This window comes from Gavialis gangeticus, unplaced genomic scaffold (assembly GCF_001723915.1).
Source record: "Gavialis gangeticus isolate Ggan-Ray unplaced genomic scaffold, GavGan_comp1, whole genome shotgun sequence".
Lineage (NCBI taxonomy): Eukaryota > Metazoa > Chordata > Crocodylia > Gavialidae > Gavialis > Gavialis gangeticus.
The window spans coordinates 21,777,030-21,795,567 of NW_017729033.1; the positions used below are offsets into that span (position 1 = coordinate 21,777,030).

General features: G+C 41.0%; 1 protein-coding gene across 4 annotated transcripts in view; it reads left to right on the top strand.

The window, feature by feature from the left end:
* The window catches only part of HTT (huntingtin), a 214,677-nt gene that overhangs the window by 43,188 nt on the left and 152,951 nt on the right, over positions 1–18,538 (top strand). For 2 of the 4 annotated variants that reach the window (XM_019526059.1, XM_019526060.1), the window contains exons 6-13: positions 796–934; positions 1,417–1,558; positions 3,381–3,559; positions 4,488–4,692; positions 5,851–5,898; positions 11,563–11,643; positions 12,741–13,105; positions 14,912–15,035. In XM_019526059.1, the coding sequence (XP_019381604.1) occupies positions 796–934; positions 1,417–1,558; positions 3,381–3,559; positions 4,488–4,692; positions 5,851–5,898; positions 11,563–11,643; positions 12,741–13,105; positions 14,912–15,035 (1,283 nt within the window). The remainder of the gene's footprint in view (positions 1–795; positions 935–1,416; positions 1,559–3,380; positions 3,560–4,487; positions 4,693–5,850; positions 5,899–11,562; positions 11,644–12,740; positions 13,106–14,911; positions 15,036–18,538) is intronic. The other 2 variants (XM_019526061.1, XM_019526062.1) reach the window with 2 other exon arrangements.

Below are 18,538 nucleotides of genomic sequence, written 5' to 3' on the forward strand. Positions count from 1 at the left end.
TTTTTTTTTTTTTTTTTTGTCATTTCATCCTCCATCCCCATTTCCTTTTACCTCCTATTTCATTACCCACCTCCATCCCATTAACGCTTCACCTCCCAGCTTCGTGTTCCTGTCCCCTCCCCCCAAACCCACTTTTGCAACATACCGCCGCCTAGAGTAGGGGTAGAAGTCTGTCCTGGCTCACCAGTCCTCTAGTGTCAACTCACAGCTGTAGTTCCCAGTCAAGCTTCTGCTTGTATGCCCTCTAGTTGCAAGTCACAAATGTGCAGGTTGGGGACTGTCAAGAAGGTTTTTAGCTTGAAGGCAGCTGCTCCAAACTTGAGCTAGCACTAACACCAGTCAACATTTCAGCAGCTTGAAGTGCAGTGCGTAACAGGGCCCTGATAGTTTATTAGTCTACACGTGTTGGAATTGAATGTGGGTCTGCGTCTCCTGACTTCTAGCTTATGAAGCTCTTTCTATAGCTGAATCCATCAATGTTAGAGCATTTAAAGGCCCTATAGTATCAATACTCCCAGAGTAAGGGGCTCCATACAGTCCCCCACAAGGACAGTGGTCCTCAGTGTCATGTAGTCTTTCACTTCCACTAAATGTATCAAAGTTTTGACATGAGTATGACAACTCTTTCACTCACCCACATGGGCATGGTAGTATAGTTTTGCCACTTTATGTACTTTAACGTATTTAGCACTGCCTTGCAAAACTTTAACTCCAGGAATGGATTGGAGACAGACCAACTATTAGACATGCATGCAAAAAATTATTGATGATTATTTTTTCCTTTGTTGTAACTAGGCCATATTTAGTGAACCTGTTGCCGTGTTTAACACGAATAAGTAAGCGGCCTGAAGAATCTGTACAAGAGACGTTAGCTGCAGCAATTCCAAAAATCATGGCTGCATTTGGCAACTTTGCAAATGACAATGAAATTAAGGTAAGATTATTTAAACTATTAATTTACATTGCATCTGATACGCCAAGTGGTGGAGTTATTCTGTCAACAGTAATATTAGTTAAATGTTAGAGTGTAATGTAACAGCTACCATATGTAAATAGTTAAAGCAAAAATACTTGCACAGAAGATGGTGAATGATCTCTGTTGCTGAGGGTTGGACAACAAATCATTTGGTTTAAATGGGAAGGCAGATTTGGGTTAAAGCTTGGAGAAAAATTTTGTAGAATTTTGAAGAAGAGCCTGGGTCAGTGTGTTTGGTGGTGGTTCAGTAAAGCCTGCCTTGATGCAGCAGTTTAGACTGGTTGACCTTACAGATCTGTTCCAGTGCTACCATTTTCTGATTAAGGCTTATGGAAGGGAAGCAAGGTAAACTTTTCCCTTTTGATGCTTTAAAATTTCCTGACTTCTGCTGCTTTTTTTCCCCATATGAATATTGGTTTAATTGTTCATAATAATTTTAGGTTTTATTGAAGGCCTTCATAGCTAATCTTAAATCCAGTTCTCCTACCATCCGTCGGACAGCGGCAGGATCAGCAGTGAGCATCTGCCAACATTCACGAAGAACGCAATATTTTTATGCCTGGCTATTGAATGTACTTTTAGGTAAGATGCAGGAAAATGCTTTTGCTTTCTTGAGACATGAGCACTCCTGGGGGAAATAGGCTGGACAAGTGTCAAAGTAAATCATTAGAGTAATTAGTTTGTGTAAGAGACTCTTCAGATATTAGAGGCAGGTGGGTAAACATAACCTGCTTCTTAGGTGTTGCCAATTCTGGTTTTATGGTATTATAGCAAATTGGATTGACATAATGAAAATCCTTTTAAGTATGTCTCATCACCTTTTGCAAAGGATACTTTTTAAAATCTAGAGCCATCTGTGGGGATTGGCACCTCTTTGCAAAACAGAAAAATGAGATGGAACATCTGGAACTGAAGTTTGAGGAGGAAAACATGCATTTAAAGTGAAGTGAAGGAGCCAAAATTGAATGTACATTTAATCAGAAAAGAATAACTAGAATAATTAAAATAATTATACTTAGCCTTTTATGAAAGTTCTTAAACAAATCACTGTTAAGTAGTTGTGCATAGAAAACATATGGCAAACACTGACTATCAAACATGGCAGGGTATTCATTTGAGTCATTGCAAAGTAATTTTCAAAGCAAGGGGAGAGCAGGGTGGCTTGCTTTTGGGATCTCAGAAGGCTTACAAAATATGTTTGAAATCATGGCTGTGCAGCAGAAGTGAGTCACTGATGTAAAATGTCCTTGACTCTTTGCCTGGAGGATGTAAACTTGATTTTCTTGTTCCCTTTTCCTAATGGATGCTTGTGGTCCTTGTACCATACTCCCTTGTCCACTTTTTTTAAAGAGAAATCAAGCTTGCAGATCCCACTCATCATTCCTGATTTAGATAAATGTAACCCCACCGTTTTTTACTTTTGTGTACCTGTGGTGATTACATTTTTCTATTTTAACTGTGTAGTTAGGTTGCACCTATAATTCTTTTAGAAGAATTCTGAATCTTTTGCTCCATATACAATAGTACATAGTTATCATAAAATGCTTACCACCTCCTCCAGTAGCCATGTAGTGCTTCTGTGAAATGTTTTGTTGGTAGGATCATGGATTTGGTATTAAATTGCTCTATTTTATAGATTACTAGATTCAAAGAGGAGTGTGTATTAATGATCTTATTCCAGTTTTTGGCAGAAGAGCTAATAGTTTCAATAACCCTTGGAAGCTTGAGTTGACTTTTAAGACCTAACAAGGTTTCTGTAATTTATAAAATGGTAGTCTTGCTGGGACTTTAATCTGGAGTTTCCTAGCTAGAGGGTCTTGCTTCTCCACTTGGCATCAGACCAATTGCTTCCATATTTGGGATTAGCAAGGAATTTTACCGCTGGTCAGATTGGCATGGACTATGGGGTTTTTTGGCTTCCTATATAGCAAGGAGCATGGTCCTCTTCAGGATCTTCAGGTGTATTTTAAGTAAACTAGATCACCTTTTCAGTGTTAGGGCATTGACCATGCCTCCGTCCCCCTGCATTACCTGTGGCAAGTTAGGGGTGATCTCGATTTTGGTTTTGGAAATGGTGCCTCGTAGCTGCATGATGGGGTTACTTGTACAGTTTTGTTTGAAATAGGTTAGATGGATGTTTTGTATAGGATAGTTTAGCTACGGATGATCCTACCTTGAGCAGGGGCATGGATTGATTTGATTTTTGGAGGTCTCTTCCAGCCCTACTTTTTCTATGATTTTACATCTTGGTACACTGATTTTAAGAAAGTTATGTTAATTTAGTGATGTACTTAACTGGAAAGGGGAGGTGTGTGTGTGGGGAGTAGAAAACAAAACCGTTTTTACTAAGACTGTCAGCTATAGTAACTCTTTTTTCCCTCCACCCTCCTGTCCCCTCCTTCAGGTTTGTTGGTTCCTGTAGAAGATGAGCATCCCACTCTCTTAATTCTTGGTGTATTACTCACACTTAGATATCTCATACCTTTACTGCAGCAGCAAGTAAAGGATACTAGCCTGAAAGGTAGCTTTGGTGTAACACGTAAAGAAGCAGAGATTTCGCCTTCACCAGAACAGCTTATACAGGTATGAGTTGCCATAGCTCTTTCAAAGTATGAAGTAACTTAAAACCAGATGTTCTTATAATGTATACTGAATACATTTGTCGTATAGGTAACAGTTTAAGTTTACTTTGTTAGTGTTGTTCTGATGATTGATTATGTCTGTGACTGGCAGATTTAATATTAAAGAATAAAATGTTTTGTAGGGGTGATTAATAAACCAAGTACAATACAGTTGTTTTCAGCCTTGAGTTGGGGTACCCCTCCACCACTGATTTTGAATGTGCTTACATCCCCAGTTGAGTCACCTTTGCTACTGCTTCACCTTACTTCACAACCAAGTTATGCCGCCTTCAGATACAGTTGCTCGACACCTGCTATACAGCCAGCCTGGGGAGGGCTGTGGCACAAGTGCACAGTATTGCCACATTAGGACCCTGATCAGCCTAAAGCTGGCAGAAGCTGCCTTTTGCTGTAGCCTTTCCCAGTGTGGCTCCTTTTGTGCTTCTCCCAGAAGTGGAGGTAGAACACCCTCAGGTGCCTCTGAACCCCAGGCATAGTGTGGGTATAGGGGGGCTTACAGCTAAATCAGCTTCCGCCTCCTTTAGGGTCATCACAGACGTAATGCAAAAGGGCTGCTGCCATGGGACACTTGAGGGGGGGGGATGGTGGCACCCTAGTGTAGTGGTAATGATTATTATATATTACTGAACTTACAGGAACTGATCTTACAGAAACATTATCGTAAACTCCATCTTCTGCTCCAAGTGCAAGGGGCCCTTATATCTGTGTATCTATACATATATTCACAAAAACAAAATGCCAGTTGCACACCTAGATTTTCCTTTTGGAAAAGGATAGCTTCTAGGAGTTCAGCAGCATTAAGCAGTTCAGAAACCATGGTGAAGAGGGTAGCCTATATAGACTAGAACTAAGATTTCTTTCATTTCTAGGTGTATGAATTGACTTTGCATTACACTCAGCATCAGGACCACAATGTTGTGACTGGAGCTTTAGAACTATTGCAGCAACTTTTTAGAACACCCCCTCCTGATCTCCTCCACGCTCTGACCACTTTGGGAGGCATTGCGCAGGTCAGTGTATCCAAAGATGAGTCTAGCAGCAGGAGCCGCAGCGGAAGCATAGTGGAACTTATAGGTAAAGTATAATTCTGATGTCTCTCTAAGGTCAGCATATGTTGTTGGCTATTCATAATTTGTCTAGTCATTAAGAAGTTTAAACCCTTATAAAACTCTGTATGGAACTTTATATAACTTTTTTTTCAGTATCACTTCTGTAAATAACCAGTCATCTCCAAAAGCATAAAGAAAGATGTTGAGTTTGGGTCAATCACAAGTACAAAATAGACTACACTAAGATTTTTTTTTTTTTTGCCTACCTAAAAGGTACAAGAGTTGCACGTTAATTGATCAGTTAATGAAAAGGTTGATATTCTTTTAGCAGTGTTTTGTAAGGCAGCTGTGATGCATAGAAGGCTGATCTTGATAAAATCTAGAATAATTTTGAGTTTGTTGTCAACTGTGTAGCTATAGGAATCAAAATCGCTGTGAGTGCAATCCATAACTGTTAAGCTTGTTTGTTACTTCGATTAATTTTTTATATTCTTGCCTATACAGTGCATGGCCTTTTTAATGTATGTATATATAAATTTAAGTATTTGCTTAACTGCTACTTAATTTCTTCAGATCAAAATATTTAATCCCTGATTGGATTGCTTTTAAAAACTCTTTATGTTGGACTAACCTTCTATCATTAGACAGAAAAAGGAACATTCTGATCTGTTATAAATAGGGACCTGTTTAACTCCTGGTGGAAATTCATGGCACAGTAGCACCTTGAACCTTGCTGTTTTTGACGTGTGCCCCTTTCCCCCAGTTGCTGAGTGGCTGAGAGGGAGTTAGTACCTCAGTTTTTGCCACTCAGCAGTGAAGAGAGGCAAGATTCAAGGTGCCACTGTGCCACAAACTTCTGTTGCAATTTAGGTAGATCCCTAGTTATAAATTTGCTGCTATTAAAATGTAATTTATTAACCAAGGACAGTTCAAACCATTGTGTGGTGGTAAAAAAATTATATATAACTCCAGTTTTACTCTCATGGAGTGTAACAGAGCAACACTGAAGTGCAACATCTAGAGAGGGATTACCAAACAAGAACTGGACGCCTTAAAAGCATAATGTTTCTCACAACTTCCTGGCATAATATAATTTTCTAAGGCTTTTGAGTCTATTTAAAATTCCACTTCCATTCAGCAGCTCTGTTCTTTACCTTGATTTGTTACTTTCTGTGATTTGCAGCTGGAGGGGGTTCTTCATGCAGCCCTGTTCTTGCAAGAAAGCAAAAAGGTGATTATTTTCAAAACTACCATCTCTTCATCACATTCCTTTATGGGTTTTTTTCTCTCCCCTACCCCCTGCTCTTCATTATCCTGTTAAACCTTGATCCCTGTTCACAGACTCACTCTTGTTTGCACCTGGGCTTGAAGAATGTGAGTCTTGTGAAGAGAACTCTGCCAGTGTTTCTAATGTTACAACCAAGATATGGTAAAGTTGCTTAAAAAGCAGGAATATTTTTGCTTTTCTTGTAGTTTGGCAGAAGTGCTTATATCCCTTTCAATTTTAAACAGCAGTTTTAAAAAAATAATTCCTTTAAACAGGGCCCTGATCCCTGTTTGACAGCACCTTGAATTACACTTGCACAATAAGTAGTTTTCCAACTTGTTAGTTAGGCTGCGCTTGCTTTTCTGTCTTTAATGTTACTTTCCTCCACTAATGCATGCGTATGTATTGCATATTTTGAAATGTTACATGTGGTCTGCTCTGATCTGTCCTGTGATGATTAATACCAGTCATTTGTAGCTTGCTGTCTAATCTTGATCTTTTTCCATCATTGGATAATATGTTTTGAGGTCTTAGCATTAAAGAGCTGCTGTAGCTCCCATCTTGCATCAGAATACAGTAGGACTAACTCCTTCCTTGCCTGTGCCAAATTCCATTGATTTCATTAGAGCTCTGCATGGGTGCAGAAAATCTGTGCTAATGGATTCCGGTATAGAAGGGGAGAGAGGGAGGAAGGCATTGAGTGGAGGAAATGAATTTGCATGGATTGAACTGGGATTTTTACAAGCCAGTGCTGCCTCTGACTTGTATTAAACTTAATTACAAAGCCTAATTTAGGCCGTTCCAAATATGGTAGTCTCCCTTTCCTGTAATTAATGGTTTGCATTCTTAAAAGCTACTGTTATAAAGAAATATTGTCACATGATAAGCTGATGTTGGTGAGTTAGTGAAATGGATATTTGGGAGATAAGGAGAATCTTGTACTGATTTCGCTCTAGGAAAGCTCAAAAGGCAGATCTGGTTGTTTAGAAAATATAAATCTATTTCTATACCAGTCTGGAAACTGGTGTAGATTGCTGTAAAAATAAGGAATAACACACACACCTATGTCAGCAGAGGATGGTAATAAAGTATTGTCATTTTCAGCCAGTCTTAAAACAAAAGTTGATTTTTACTAATAAAGGTATAGATTAAAAAGAAAGGACTTTTAATATCATAAACCGCTCATTCACTTAATTGTAAACGCATCTTCCACTGTAAAGTAGGATAATTTTTTCCTGTGTGTGTGTAACAGCATAGAGTAAACCTTATTGTAGAATTTTGATTGAAACTTTGAAGTTCTTCACATGTACAGGATTTAAATTTAATGTTCTTACTGAATAATTCATGAAGAAAGTGTAATCTAATTATCCTAGTTCCTATATGATATATTCATGTTTTTAGAAGAGCTGAGAAACAGAAGCAGTTTGCTTATAAAAAAAATATTTCCAGTATATTGTCATATATAACTGTTTAGCAGTGAGGTTACTCCTCTCCATGAGTAGGTGTGCAGGGCTCTAGGCGTGGTAGCCTTTGATCCTGTCCTCAGCACACTGTAATAATCTCTACTCTTCTGGTGTTGCTTGTGAGTTGCCTGTAGTCGGTTCATAAGACTAAGAGACTTTTTCTAAACTGAAGCGTGGATTCAGGACTACAACTGTAATCAAATGACATTTTTCTGACTGCTTGTATGGCCTTACCTTATAGTACAAAGTAGCCTTATTAAGTTGATAATAACTTTTGTTTTGTGATCCTCTTTTCACACACTTTTAGTGTTGACTGGCTGTGGAGATTGAAGTGTACTCTTTGACTTCTTTAGGGGGTCTAAATATATGAAATCATGCAAAAGAAAGTTGTCTTGTGTTTTTTTTGTGTTTTGTTTTTTTGGCTCTTAATAAGACTCTTATCCTTTCATGGTATTATGCATGACATTGTCGCTGATAGTTTGACTGGTCTGTGTCCTATAGAGTACCGTTCTGGTTTGGGAATCTAACTCAAAGAAGGGAGCATGTTGAATTTCTCAAGAAAAAGGTTGTTTCCCAAATCTTATCAAGATTTAAATTAAATGAGGTTTTAAAACAAATCAAATTTTTAAGCACTCTTGTGCAAATCAGATGTTGCTTATTCCTCATTTGCTTCTCTTGTGATGTCATCCCAGTCGTTTTGATTTGCTGGAGAACTGGACAAGTCCAAACCTGATATTTCTAATGCGTAAACCAAGCCCCCAAATATATTTTGTGTCCTGAAGAAACAAAAAAAGACAACTTTTTTCCCTCCTTTTTGCCTATTTTGGTTGCAAATATAATATAACATGTTCTTTTGCTGCAGGAAGTAAACATATTTAGCTACTTTCTGGTTAGATGTCCAAAGGTGGTGGTGATTGGGGGACTTGTTTGTTTAAAAAAAATCATAATCCCTTCCCTCCTAACACAGTTCAAACAACTGAACAAGGAATAATGGCCACAAGATGTTGGAGAGTAGGTTTAGATTAGACATCCGTAAGAACTACTTCATGGTCAGGGCGGCTAGGAGCTGGAACCAACTTCCAAGAGAAGTGGTGCTGGCTCCTACCCTGGGGGTCTTTAAAAGGAGGCTTGATGCCTACCTAGCTGGGATCATTTGAGCCCAGTTTTTTTTTCTTTCTCCTGCCCAGGCAGGGGGTCGGACTTGAAGATCTGTAAGGTCCCTTCTGACCCTACTTCTATGATTCTATGAACTTCAGTATTGTATCTGTCTTGTAAGGAATAGCTGGTTGTTGTAGCTGTTGTTATTTTTATGGTACTGTACAATGGCATAACTCCATAATGCTACCAACTGAATATTGTTTTCTGGGTTTTTTCCCTCTCTTCTCTAGATTTTGTTTAGTCCTAAATTTTTTTACATTTATGGAAAAAGAAAATTCTGTAACTGTTTTACTACAAGTGTTAATGTCCTGTAGGGAGAACAGTGTCATTCAATGCAGTCTTATGATTGCAACTTAAATGCAAAATAACTATCAGACTATCTAACAAACCCTTTGATACATGTCTCATGACCGATTTCAGGTTACTACTTTGGTTTTAAAGTATGTAGCTATAATAAATGGTATATGTAATAAGAGCTGCTAATACTGTTATCAAAATATTAATTAACATGTCCTCTTTAAATGTGTGATTCTTCATACGAAGGTATGGCTAGACATATTTTCATATGAAGTTAGATGCACTGTATTGTTTAAAGTGAACTCACTCTTGTGAGTCTCCTTGGGCTGCTGTTTCGGTCCAACCTTAGACCCGACATGCTAGAACTAGATGCAGCATTGTCTGCACATGGCCTTCAGTCAACTCTGGGGCAGAGTTTCCTGTGCTGCTATCCTTTTTTGGGATGTGGAGCCCTTTTGCCGTGCCATCCTAGGTGTCCAAATTAGTACAGACCTTCCAAGGCTGTCTTGTAGCTTTCACCTTCTCCAGAGCACAATTCTTGTGGGTACTTGGGATTACCTGCTGGGATTCTGTGAGAATTACCAAGTCTGTGTATGTACTTTAAAGGACCTGGCCTGTGGTCTAGAAAGGCTAGGTAGAGATTGTTGTCATTATAGCAGTAAGAATAATATTCTCAGGATAGTTCTAGCATGGACACAGTTTTTATGCTGGCAAAACTGCTCTTTCCAAGACCAACTGAATGAAATAAGTCAGTGGTTCTCAACCAAGGTCCTACAGCATTCTGCCAGGGCTGTCATGATGCTGTTGCAAGAGCAAGAGCTTCCCGATCTGGCTCTGCAGGAGGCACACAGCTCAATTCCATTTGGCCATGGTGGCAGTGGTAGTGGGGTGAATATAATATAATAATTTAATCAATTCACAATGTATTGGTTAATATTATCATTATAATGTTTATAGTATAATATTAGTTATTTTAATGAGGTGCTGTTAAATTCTGAAAAGTTTTTAGACTCTAGATGCCTTCCCAAAAAGGTTGAGAACACCTGAAATAACCTGCACATTTTATGTAAGCAAAGCTCTACAGATAGGCATCTGCTCTAAAGCTTTGTCCATTATAGCTGCCTTAGGTCAGGTATCATTGATGCTCCTTAACTTCTAGTCATAGCTAGTTTGATTATAGTGTGGACTTAGCTATAGACAACCATTGAAAGGTACAGATCTTTGGAAACTCGTGTAAAGCTTTTCCTATGTTTTTCATCTTTCCCATGAATTCATTGCGTCTTTAGTGACAATTCTCCAAAGAGACTCTTTCCACTTCCTCAGTCTTGTCTTCTGGTTTTAGCCTGTTCCTTCTTTTGAGAGTCACCATTTTAGTGGTAGATTCAAATATCTTTGTCTCTTCATGTCCTTCATCTGCGGCTTTTTTATATTCTGTAATCCTCTAACCTACCATTTGAACACTGGATAAGAGAGATTAGTAAATCGGTAGTCTTAGTTTGTCAGCTTCTACTGCTGTATTTAATGCAAGGCTAGTTAATTGCCCTGGAATGGAGGCTACACTTAGAGGTGAAGGTGTGATGGGATCTAAAGTGTGATCCATGCAGTCATGCCTCCTGCTGTGCCACATTCTGGGACTGCGCATTAGAAACTATTGCCCCTTATTACCAATCCTGGGCTCCCCCTGCACTGGCAAGAAGCAAGCTCCTACAGGGGAGCTGCAGCTGCTCAAGTCTCTGTCATGTGGCTCTGCTGCAGGTGGGAGATTTGCAGCAGCTGCAACACTGGGTCCCATAGCTGCTATGATCCCCCAGTTGTGGGGGTGCACTATGTACCACCGCAGCTGGGAGACTGCAGCAGCTGCAGGGACACTCCATGCACCCCAGGGCTGGGAGATCACAGCCACAGGGCACAGTTGGGACCCAGCCTTCTGCAGCTGTGGATGCTGAGTCACTGGCACTGTGGGGTGCTGCTGGGAACAGAGACAGCAGCTGCAGGACTCTGGGTCCCAGATGCTGTGGAGTGCTGCCAGACCCAAGAGTCCATAGCTTCTTGGTGCTACTGGGACCAAGAGTCCCCTCACTGGTGGGACTTCTAGCCCCAACTGAGTATTGTGCATCCCTGTAGTTGATGGGGCTCCCAGCCTCTGGGGAGATGCTGCTACATGTGGTAATTTAAAAGCTGGATAGCAACTGGCAATAAAGATGGTACACACTTTTGAGATGTAAATTTATGGTTGGTTGGACCTTTTTATGGAGTGATAGCTACTTTGCACGTGTAGGTGGTCTCAATTAATTGTGCAGTTAAACAATTAATGGCACAATAATTGTAATGTGTAGGGGGCTGAAGAGAATGTGAAGGCTGTCAGCAGATTTTGGCCCCCTTCCCCAGCACAAGAATTATAATGTACAGATAAAATGAAAGGAAACAGTAGGGGGCTTAAACGTCTAGCTAGAATTCTTAGTGTTATAGATTCCCAAACTTTCACACAAATTAACCTTCTTTTTCCGTCCTGTTCTGACCGCATAGTGTGATCTCTTCTCTTTCTTTTCTCTCTAGCAATTTTGTATTGCATAACTTAGCATTTAAAAAGATAAACAGGTTAACATACTTTAAGAGGTAGAGATTTTAACTCTGACTTCCAGTGCTCAGAATGCTTCGAGACTATTATTTTTAAAGAAAACTTAAATGTCATTGATGCATCATTTATCAGGTAAAGTGCTTCTAGGAGAAGAAGAAGGTTTGGAGGATGATCCTGAAACACGGTCTGAGGTCAGCACCACAACATTTACTGGTAGGTGTGCTGTCTCTTTAGCAGTAGGATTAACTTAATTCTGCACATCAGCCTGGAGTAGTAAATAACTCTGTCCTTCATGTGTGATTGTCAAAAAAGTTGTAGCTGATCACACATAGTGGTTGTCATTTACGAAGTATGAAGGATTACTGATTTATGAAATTTTTATAGTTGAGTGTTAAAGAGGAAACAGTATGAATACATGATGACGCATTAAACAGCTTTTAATAAATCACTTCTTTTTTGTTTTTGTTTTTAAATTAGTTTAAAGGAATAACATCAATTCAGACTCTAGCAGGATTATAAATACCTTGATTTTAAATCTGCTACAAATCACTCTGTCAATTTATGTGGTCTTAAAGCATGTATTTCTGCTTTTTAAAAAAAGTTTCTACACCATGTTACTGTGTTTTAGAGACTTAAACAATTGATACTGACCTATATATAATATCTTCAAATACTCTTACAAGGAAAATTATTTGGCTGATTTCTTCCACTAAATATTTCTCATTCGTTTACTAAATGTAAGTGAATAAACACTATTAACGTTTTAAGTATTTAACAAGAAATGCAAAAGAGCAATTTACAACAATAAAGGAGATGAGAAAGGAGACAGTTTAAAAGAGAAAATCGTAATCTTATATTTTGAAAGTTTACCATGACTGCTTAGGTGAATGGGCAATGGATGGAGGCAGGGAATGTGCTACATTTATAAGTAAATAAAAACAGCTTCTGATTAAAATTTGGGTGCTGTTTTTTCTTATTGGATTTTTTAAAACCCTACTTTTTGGTGCTTTTATCCAAGCTTTAAAAAAAAAAAGCGGTGACTGCGGTATTAAAATGCTTGAAGAACAAATATATGTCTTGATGAGTAGCAATGCAAAACGTAGATGTACAAGGAATTAAGAGCATTAAATGTAGTTTATTGCTTCACTTTCTGCTGCCTTTTAGAGGTATTTTCTCTTAGTTATATTTAATATTGGGTACTAAATGCATATGAATATTCTTACTTGCCTTTTAAGCAAAAACATTTAAATATTTTCATATTGATGTTACATCATTTCTTGTTTGGCTAACTAACTGTTCTTGGTTTTCAGCCTCTATGAAGAGTGAAATAACCAGTGAACTGGCTTCCTCATCAGGTGTATCAACAGCTGGGTCAGTAGTAAGTTCTGCCACCGATCCCACTGGACATGATATCATCACTGAACAGCCACGTTCACAGCATACTTTGCAATCAGACTCTGTAGACTTGTCCAGCTGTGATTTGACCAGTACAGCTACTGAAGGGGAAGAGGATGACGTGCTTAGCCGAAGTTCCAGCCAAATCAGTGCTGTGCAGTCAGACCCCACTATGGATTTAAATGATGGCACACAGGCTTCCTCACCAGTTAGTGATAGCTCTCAGACTACTACAGAAGGCCCAGATTCAGCTGTGACCCCTTCGGACAGTTCTGAAATTGTAAGTGTGCAACAGGCAGAGGGGGGATCCCTTTCTACTGAGGGGCCCGACATATCTCAGAGCTCTTCCATGGAGGGCCCAGACTTGGACACTTCTACTTACTCGTCTGCTACTTTTCCGTCCTCCGCTAATAATGCTGAAAAGGTCAGGAGCTCACGCCTGTAACAGAGAGCTTGACCTTGCTTTAGCACCTTTTCTGCAGCATTAATTACAAAAGAATGGCTTTCCTTGTAGAACTTGTTGAACACAAGGCTTTAAGATTTCACCCATCTGTGTAAAGTGTGCGAAAAGTTACTCATTTCATTGGAAGAATGTTGAGAGGTCTGCATGAATATCTTTTTCCACTTGCGCATTTTTTTAATAGAATAGTCCCTTAACATATTAAAATTTAAACCAAGAGTGTAAGCCAGTAGTGCTACTTGGAATAATAGATGAATACCTGTCAAGCCTGAGTGTTTCAACCTGATGCTTTGCATTGTTTAGCTTTTCACTCATTGCCTGTGCTTCCTTTCTTCTTCATAATCTAACTAGTTTTACTTCTTTTTTGTGTTAATGTTTGAATTTTATAATATATTGGCCAAACATTACTTGATTTGCATATGTAGCATGCATTGATGGAGTTAATCTTACTTCAGGAATATTATTTAATAGCAAGTGCTACAGTTACTTCACTGAGATCTTTTGAGTGACTGTTACTGCTGAAAAAAAATTCACTGTGGACGCTGAAAATTGTTTAGGAAATGGGATAAAGGGCAAAAAGAAAAGGTGCATGTTGATAGCACATCTGTGAACTTGTTGAAAGTAGCTTGGAAGAGTAAATGACCCATGGTGTCTAAAAATGTCTCATTTTGCAATGCTGACAGATGCTCCTTCACTAACATGAAGTCACTTGGGCATGTGAGGATACTGCTAATCTGATCAAAGCCTGACACTCACAATGCCAACTTGCATTAGCACTTGGCAGATCATGCAGGTCTTTATATAGGTTTGAGCCTCTCTCTTTCAGGTTCTCAGTAATGAGGTACTTGTCATTGGTAGTGATTGTCAAGCTTCAAAGTGAACACAGATGGGGATTGAGGCACATTAAGGTTTAAGGGCTAGATCTGTTAGAGAACTTTGCTTCCTAGCATCAGGAGCGGTATCCAGAACCCTGGGTAAGGGGCAGACTTGGTTTCCCTCTAGCATAAAGCGTCTGTAGGAGGTGAAGGTAGTGCCCCTTTTTATGTAATAGTCTAGTGGTTACAATTTCTGTCCAGGAACTGACAGACCACAGTTCAGTTTTCACCTCTGAGGGCACTAGTTTTGCATCTCCCACCTTCCTGGAGAGCAATTTAATAGCTAGGCTGGATGAGACACTCTCCAACCTTCCAGCTGAAACTCTACTACTTAAAATAATGCTAGACCTGAGGTCCTTGGAGGGTTTGACAGCTGAACACTTTGACTGATGTTATGACTTTTGGGGCAGGGATGGAGGTGAGCCTGAGGTGAAGGATCATTTAGGCTCACAACCATTGAGAAAGATGGGGGGAACTAAGCTGTAGCACAAGAGCTGCTAGACTTCAAGATAATCATTCAAGGTGGGTTGCTATGGTAGACTTGTGAGGTGACATGCTTACATGCTGGAAAAGGGAGAAATCAGAGGTATAGGGTCAGCATGCTGCTGTACGCTAACATGCATGAGGCTGATTTTTTGGTTGGAACTAATTCTGTATTACTAATATTGCATGCTTGTGATCTGATTGTACTTTTGCACAAATGGGAGCTTAGATGGGACTCTCTTAAAAGTCCACTCCTTATATACCGTAGGTTCTAGAAGGGGCTGAAAGCCAGTATTCTGGAATGCAGATTGGACAGCTGCAGGATGAGGAAGATGAGGCTGCAAACCTTCTCCCAGATGAATCTTCGGAGCCTTTCAGAAATTCATCCTTTGGTATGTTAAAAGGGGAAATTTTAACTACAAAACATGCATCTCATTAAAGCTAACCATACTGGTATCTCTCTCATACTTTCTGTGGAGACTGTGTCAGCAAGACACAAATATCATAAAAGCATTGTGATGAAAATATGAATTACTGTATTTTCTTGACTATAAGATGACACTGAATGTAAGATGACCTCTCAATTTAGAGTCTACGTATGGGAATTTCATAATTTTTTTATACTGTTCCAGGTATAGAATCTACTTATAGATTTCATAGGCATTAGGGCTGGAAGGAACCTCGCAAGATCATTGGGTCTAGCCCCCTGCCCAAAGAGCAGGAAAGTCAGCTGGGGTTAAATGATCCCAGCAAGATAAATATCCAAGTGTGTTTTGTTTTTTTTAAGGTATCCAGAGTAGGTGCTTGCACCACCTCTGGGGGGAGTCTATTCCAGGCTCTGCGGACTCTGACAGAAACAAAGTTTTTCCTTATGTCCAGTCTAAAATGGTCTTCCAGGAGTTTGTGACTATGGGACCTTGTCTTCCCTTGGGGTGCCCTGGTGAACAGATGTTCCCCAGTTCCCGATGCACACTCTTAATGTACTTATAGGCTGCCACCAAGTCGCCCCTGAGTCTGTGCTTTTCCAGGCTGAAGAGTCCCATGCCTCTCGGCCTCTCCTCCTAATGCCTGTTCTCTTGTCCTTCAGTCATTTGCATGGCTCTCCTCTGGAGTCTTTCAAACTTCTCCACTTCCTTTCTGAATTTCGGAGCCCAGAATTGGATACAGTATTCCAGCTGTGGCCTCACCAAGGCAGAGCAAATTGGGAGGATGACTTCCTGGGTCTTGCTTGAGATGCATCGGTAGATGCAAGCCAGAGTTTTGTTTGCTTTGCTGGCTGTGGTATCGCATTACTGGCCCATGTTAATCTTGTGGTAATCAAGTCTCTTTCGGTAGTGGTGCTAGCGAGTGTAGCATGGCCGAGCCTACAACTGTGGTGTGGGTTTTTTCTCCCAAGGTGGAGCACCTTGCATTTCTCTGTGTTGAATGCCATCAGGTTTTGATCTGCCCACCTACTTAATGAAGGTTTGCCTTGAATCTGTCCACCTCCCACTGCTAAAGCAAAGAAAATAAAACTGGGGAGTCAGGTAGCCAGCTTGCTCTCAGTCCCCTTTCCCCCTTCAAGCTCCTTACCCCTGAAGCCCCTTCCTCCTCTCCATACTGTCAGACCCTGTTCTCCTTGAGCACATGGAAGTGAAGAGCAAATTTAAAAACTCTTATCTTGAAATAAACAGACCTGCATATAGTACCCATAGACTTGGTTCATCCAGAATTGATTCCTTTTCTGAAACTGCTGCAAATTTTAACACAATATTCCATAAAAGTGATGCTTATGTATAGTACAAACTAGGTGTGGTATTAGCCCAAATCCAAAGGGCTTTTGATTTACCATATAGTTCATTGGACTGGGCCCCAGCAGAGTCGTCATCATTTCAAGCCGTGGTGACCCCACATCTCAGCACTGCTCAGTATGTGCGTGCACTCCAGACATCCCCTACAAAGGATCCATGTTCTAATTAGCCCCCCACTCATGAAAGAACAGGTTCTTGTCACGAGTCCTGGGATTCTTCAAAATGTATATGTAGCTGAGATGCAGTGCAACCTAGTCTGGCTACACCTCATGGAGGGCCAGGACCATACTAATCATATGCGACAGGCTGAGAGATGGGGTGACAGAGATTCTGGGTGAATTGTTGGAGCCCTGTTTGATGTTTGCCAGGCTTAAGACTTGTGAAGCTACAGGAATCACTGGAAATGGGAAAGAAAGCTGCAACTCATCTGTCAGAATGAAGAGGAAATTGAAATGTATACAGCCTCGACACAGGAGTCGAGGTAGATGTCTGTACTTTAAGAAGGCCTTCAATACAGTATTGCAGTCCATTATCGTAAATAAACTGGCAGGCTGTGATGTAGATGATTACATGGTCAGGTGGGTGGCAAATTGGCTTAGGGGTCGCACCCGGAGTGTGGTGGTGGATGGTTCAATGTTGACCTCTTACCATTACCCAGGTAATAGATGGGCCCGGATAGTTCTGGGATTAGGGGGGCGGTGCATACACTTTCAGGAGGCCTTAAATGCCTATACACTAATGCTCGTAGTATGGGGAACAAGCAGGAGGAACTTGGCCTCCTGCTAGCTAACACAAACCCAGACATCGCGGGGCTCACTGAAACGTGGTGGGATCCAACACATGACTGGGCGGTGAACATAAATGGCTATAGGCTGTACAGAAGGTACAGAGCACCACACCCCTGCCTTTCCTCCCTGTTTTATGTCAAAGAACAATTCACATCCTCAGCGAGCAGCACTGGGTCAGAGGAGGGGCAGACTGAAGTGCTCTGGGTCGGAATACAAGGGGGTCGGTGTAAAGGGACTTAAAGGTGGGGGGTCTACTACATACCACCCAGCCAGGGAGAAGAGCTAGACTGGGAATTCTCAGGTCAGCTTGTGGAGGCAGTTAAGTCAAAGGATGTGGTCATCATGGGTGACCTAAACTATCTGGACATTTGCTGGGAAGAGCAGTCGGCCAGGTCTGACCACTCACGTAGGTTCCTAGCAATGTTACAGGACCTCTATCTAACCCAGGAGGTGCATAGTCCCACCAGGGGAAATGCCTTGTTAGATGTGGTTCTGGCCACAAGCGACAACCTTTTGAGGGGACTGTGGGTGCTCGATCACCTGGGCAATAGTGATCATTGCCTACTGGAATTCACCATCCAGCGCAGAGTGGCAAAGGCCTGCAGCAAGACAGCAGCCCTGGACTTCAGGAGGGCGGATTTCATTGAGCTAAGGAGGCTAGTCGGGGAGGCACTGAGGTCCTGGAGGGGTGGGGAGTTGGGAGTCCAAAAAAAGTGGTCATTCCTGATCCTCCAAGCCCAAAGGGTGGCAATCCCAACACGGATCAAAGGGGGCAAGAGTTCTCAAAAGCCCCCATGGCTAACCAAAAGCATCCAGGAACGTCTCAAAGCTAAAAAGGAGGCATATACCCAATGTAAGGGAGGGGCCATCACTGGGGAGGACTATAATCTTTGTTGCTCGAGATTGTAGGGGGGCTGTTATGAAGGCCAAGGTGGAGATGGAACTGGGACTAGCAACCCAGATCAAGGATAACGAGAAATCCTTTTTTAAATACATACGGGGTAAAAAGAAGGTTCCAGGTAATGTGGGGTCTCTGCAGAAGATGCTAGGAAAGCTGGTGGTCTCACCAGACGACAAAGCCAACCTATTTAGCAGTTTCCTTGCCTCCATTTTTATGAGCAGGGGCCAGGTCATTCCTCTCACGGGAATCCCTGATGGTCCTAGGGGAGGCACAGCCAAGCCCAGGGGCAGAGAGGACCTAGTTAGAGAACTTCTGGTGGGACTGGACATGTTCAAATCAGCAGGTCCTGATGATCTCTACCCCAGAGTGCTGAGGGAATTAGCAGAGGTCATTGCAGGACCCCTGGCACAGCTTTA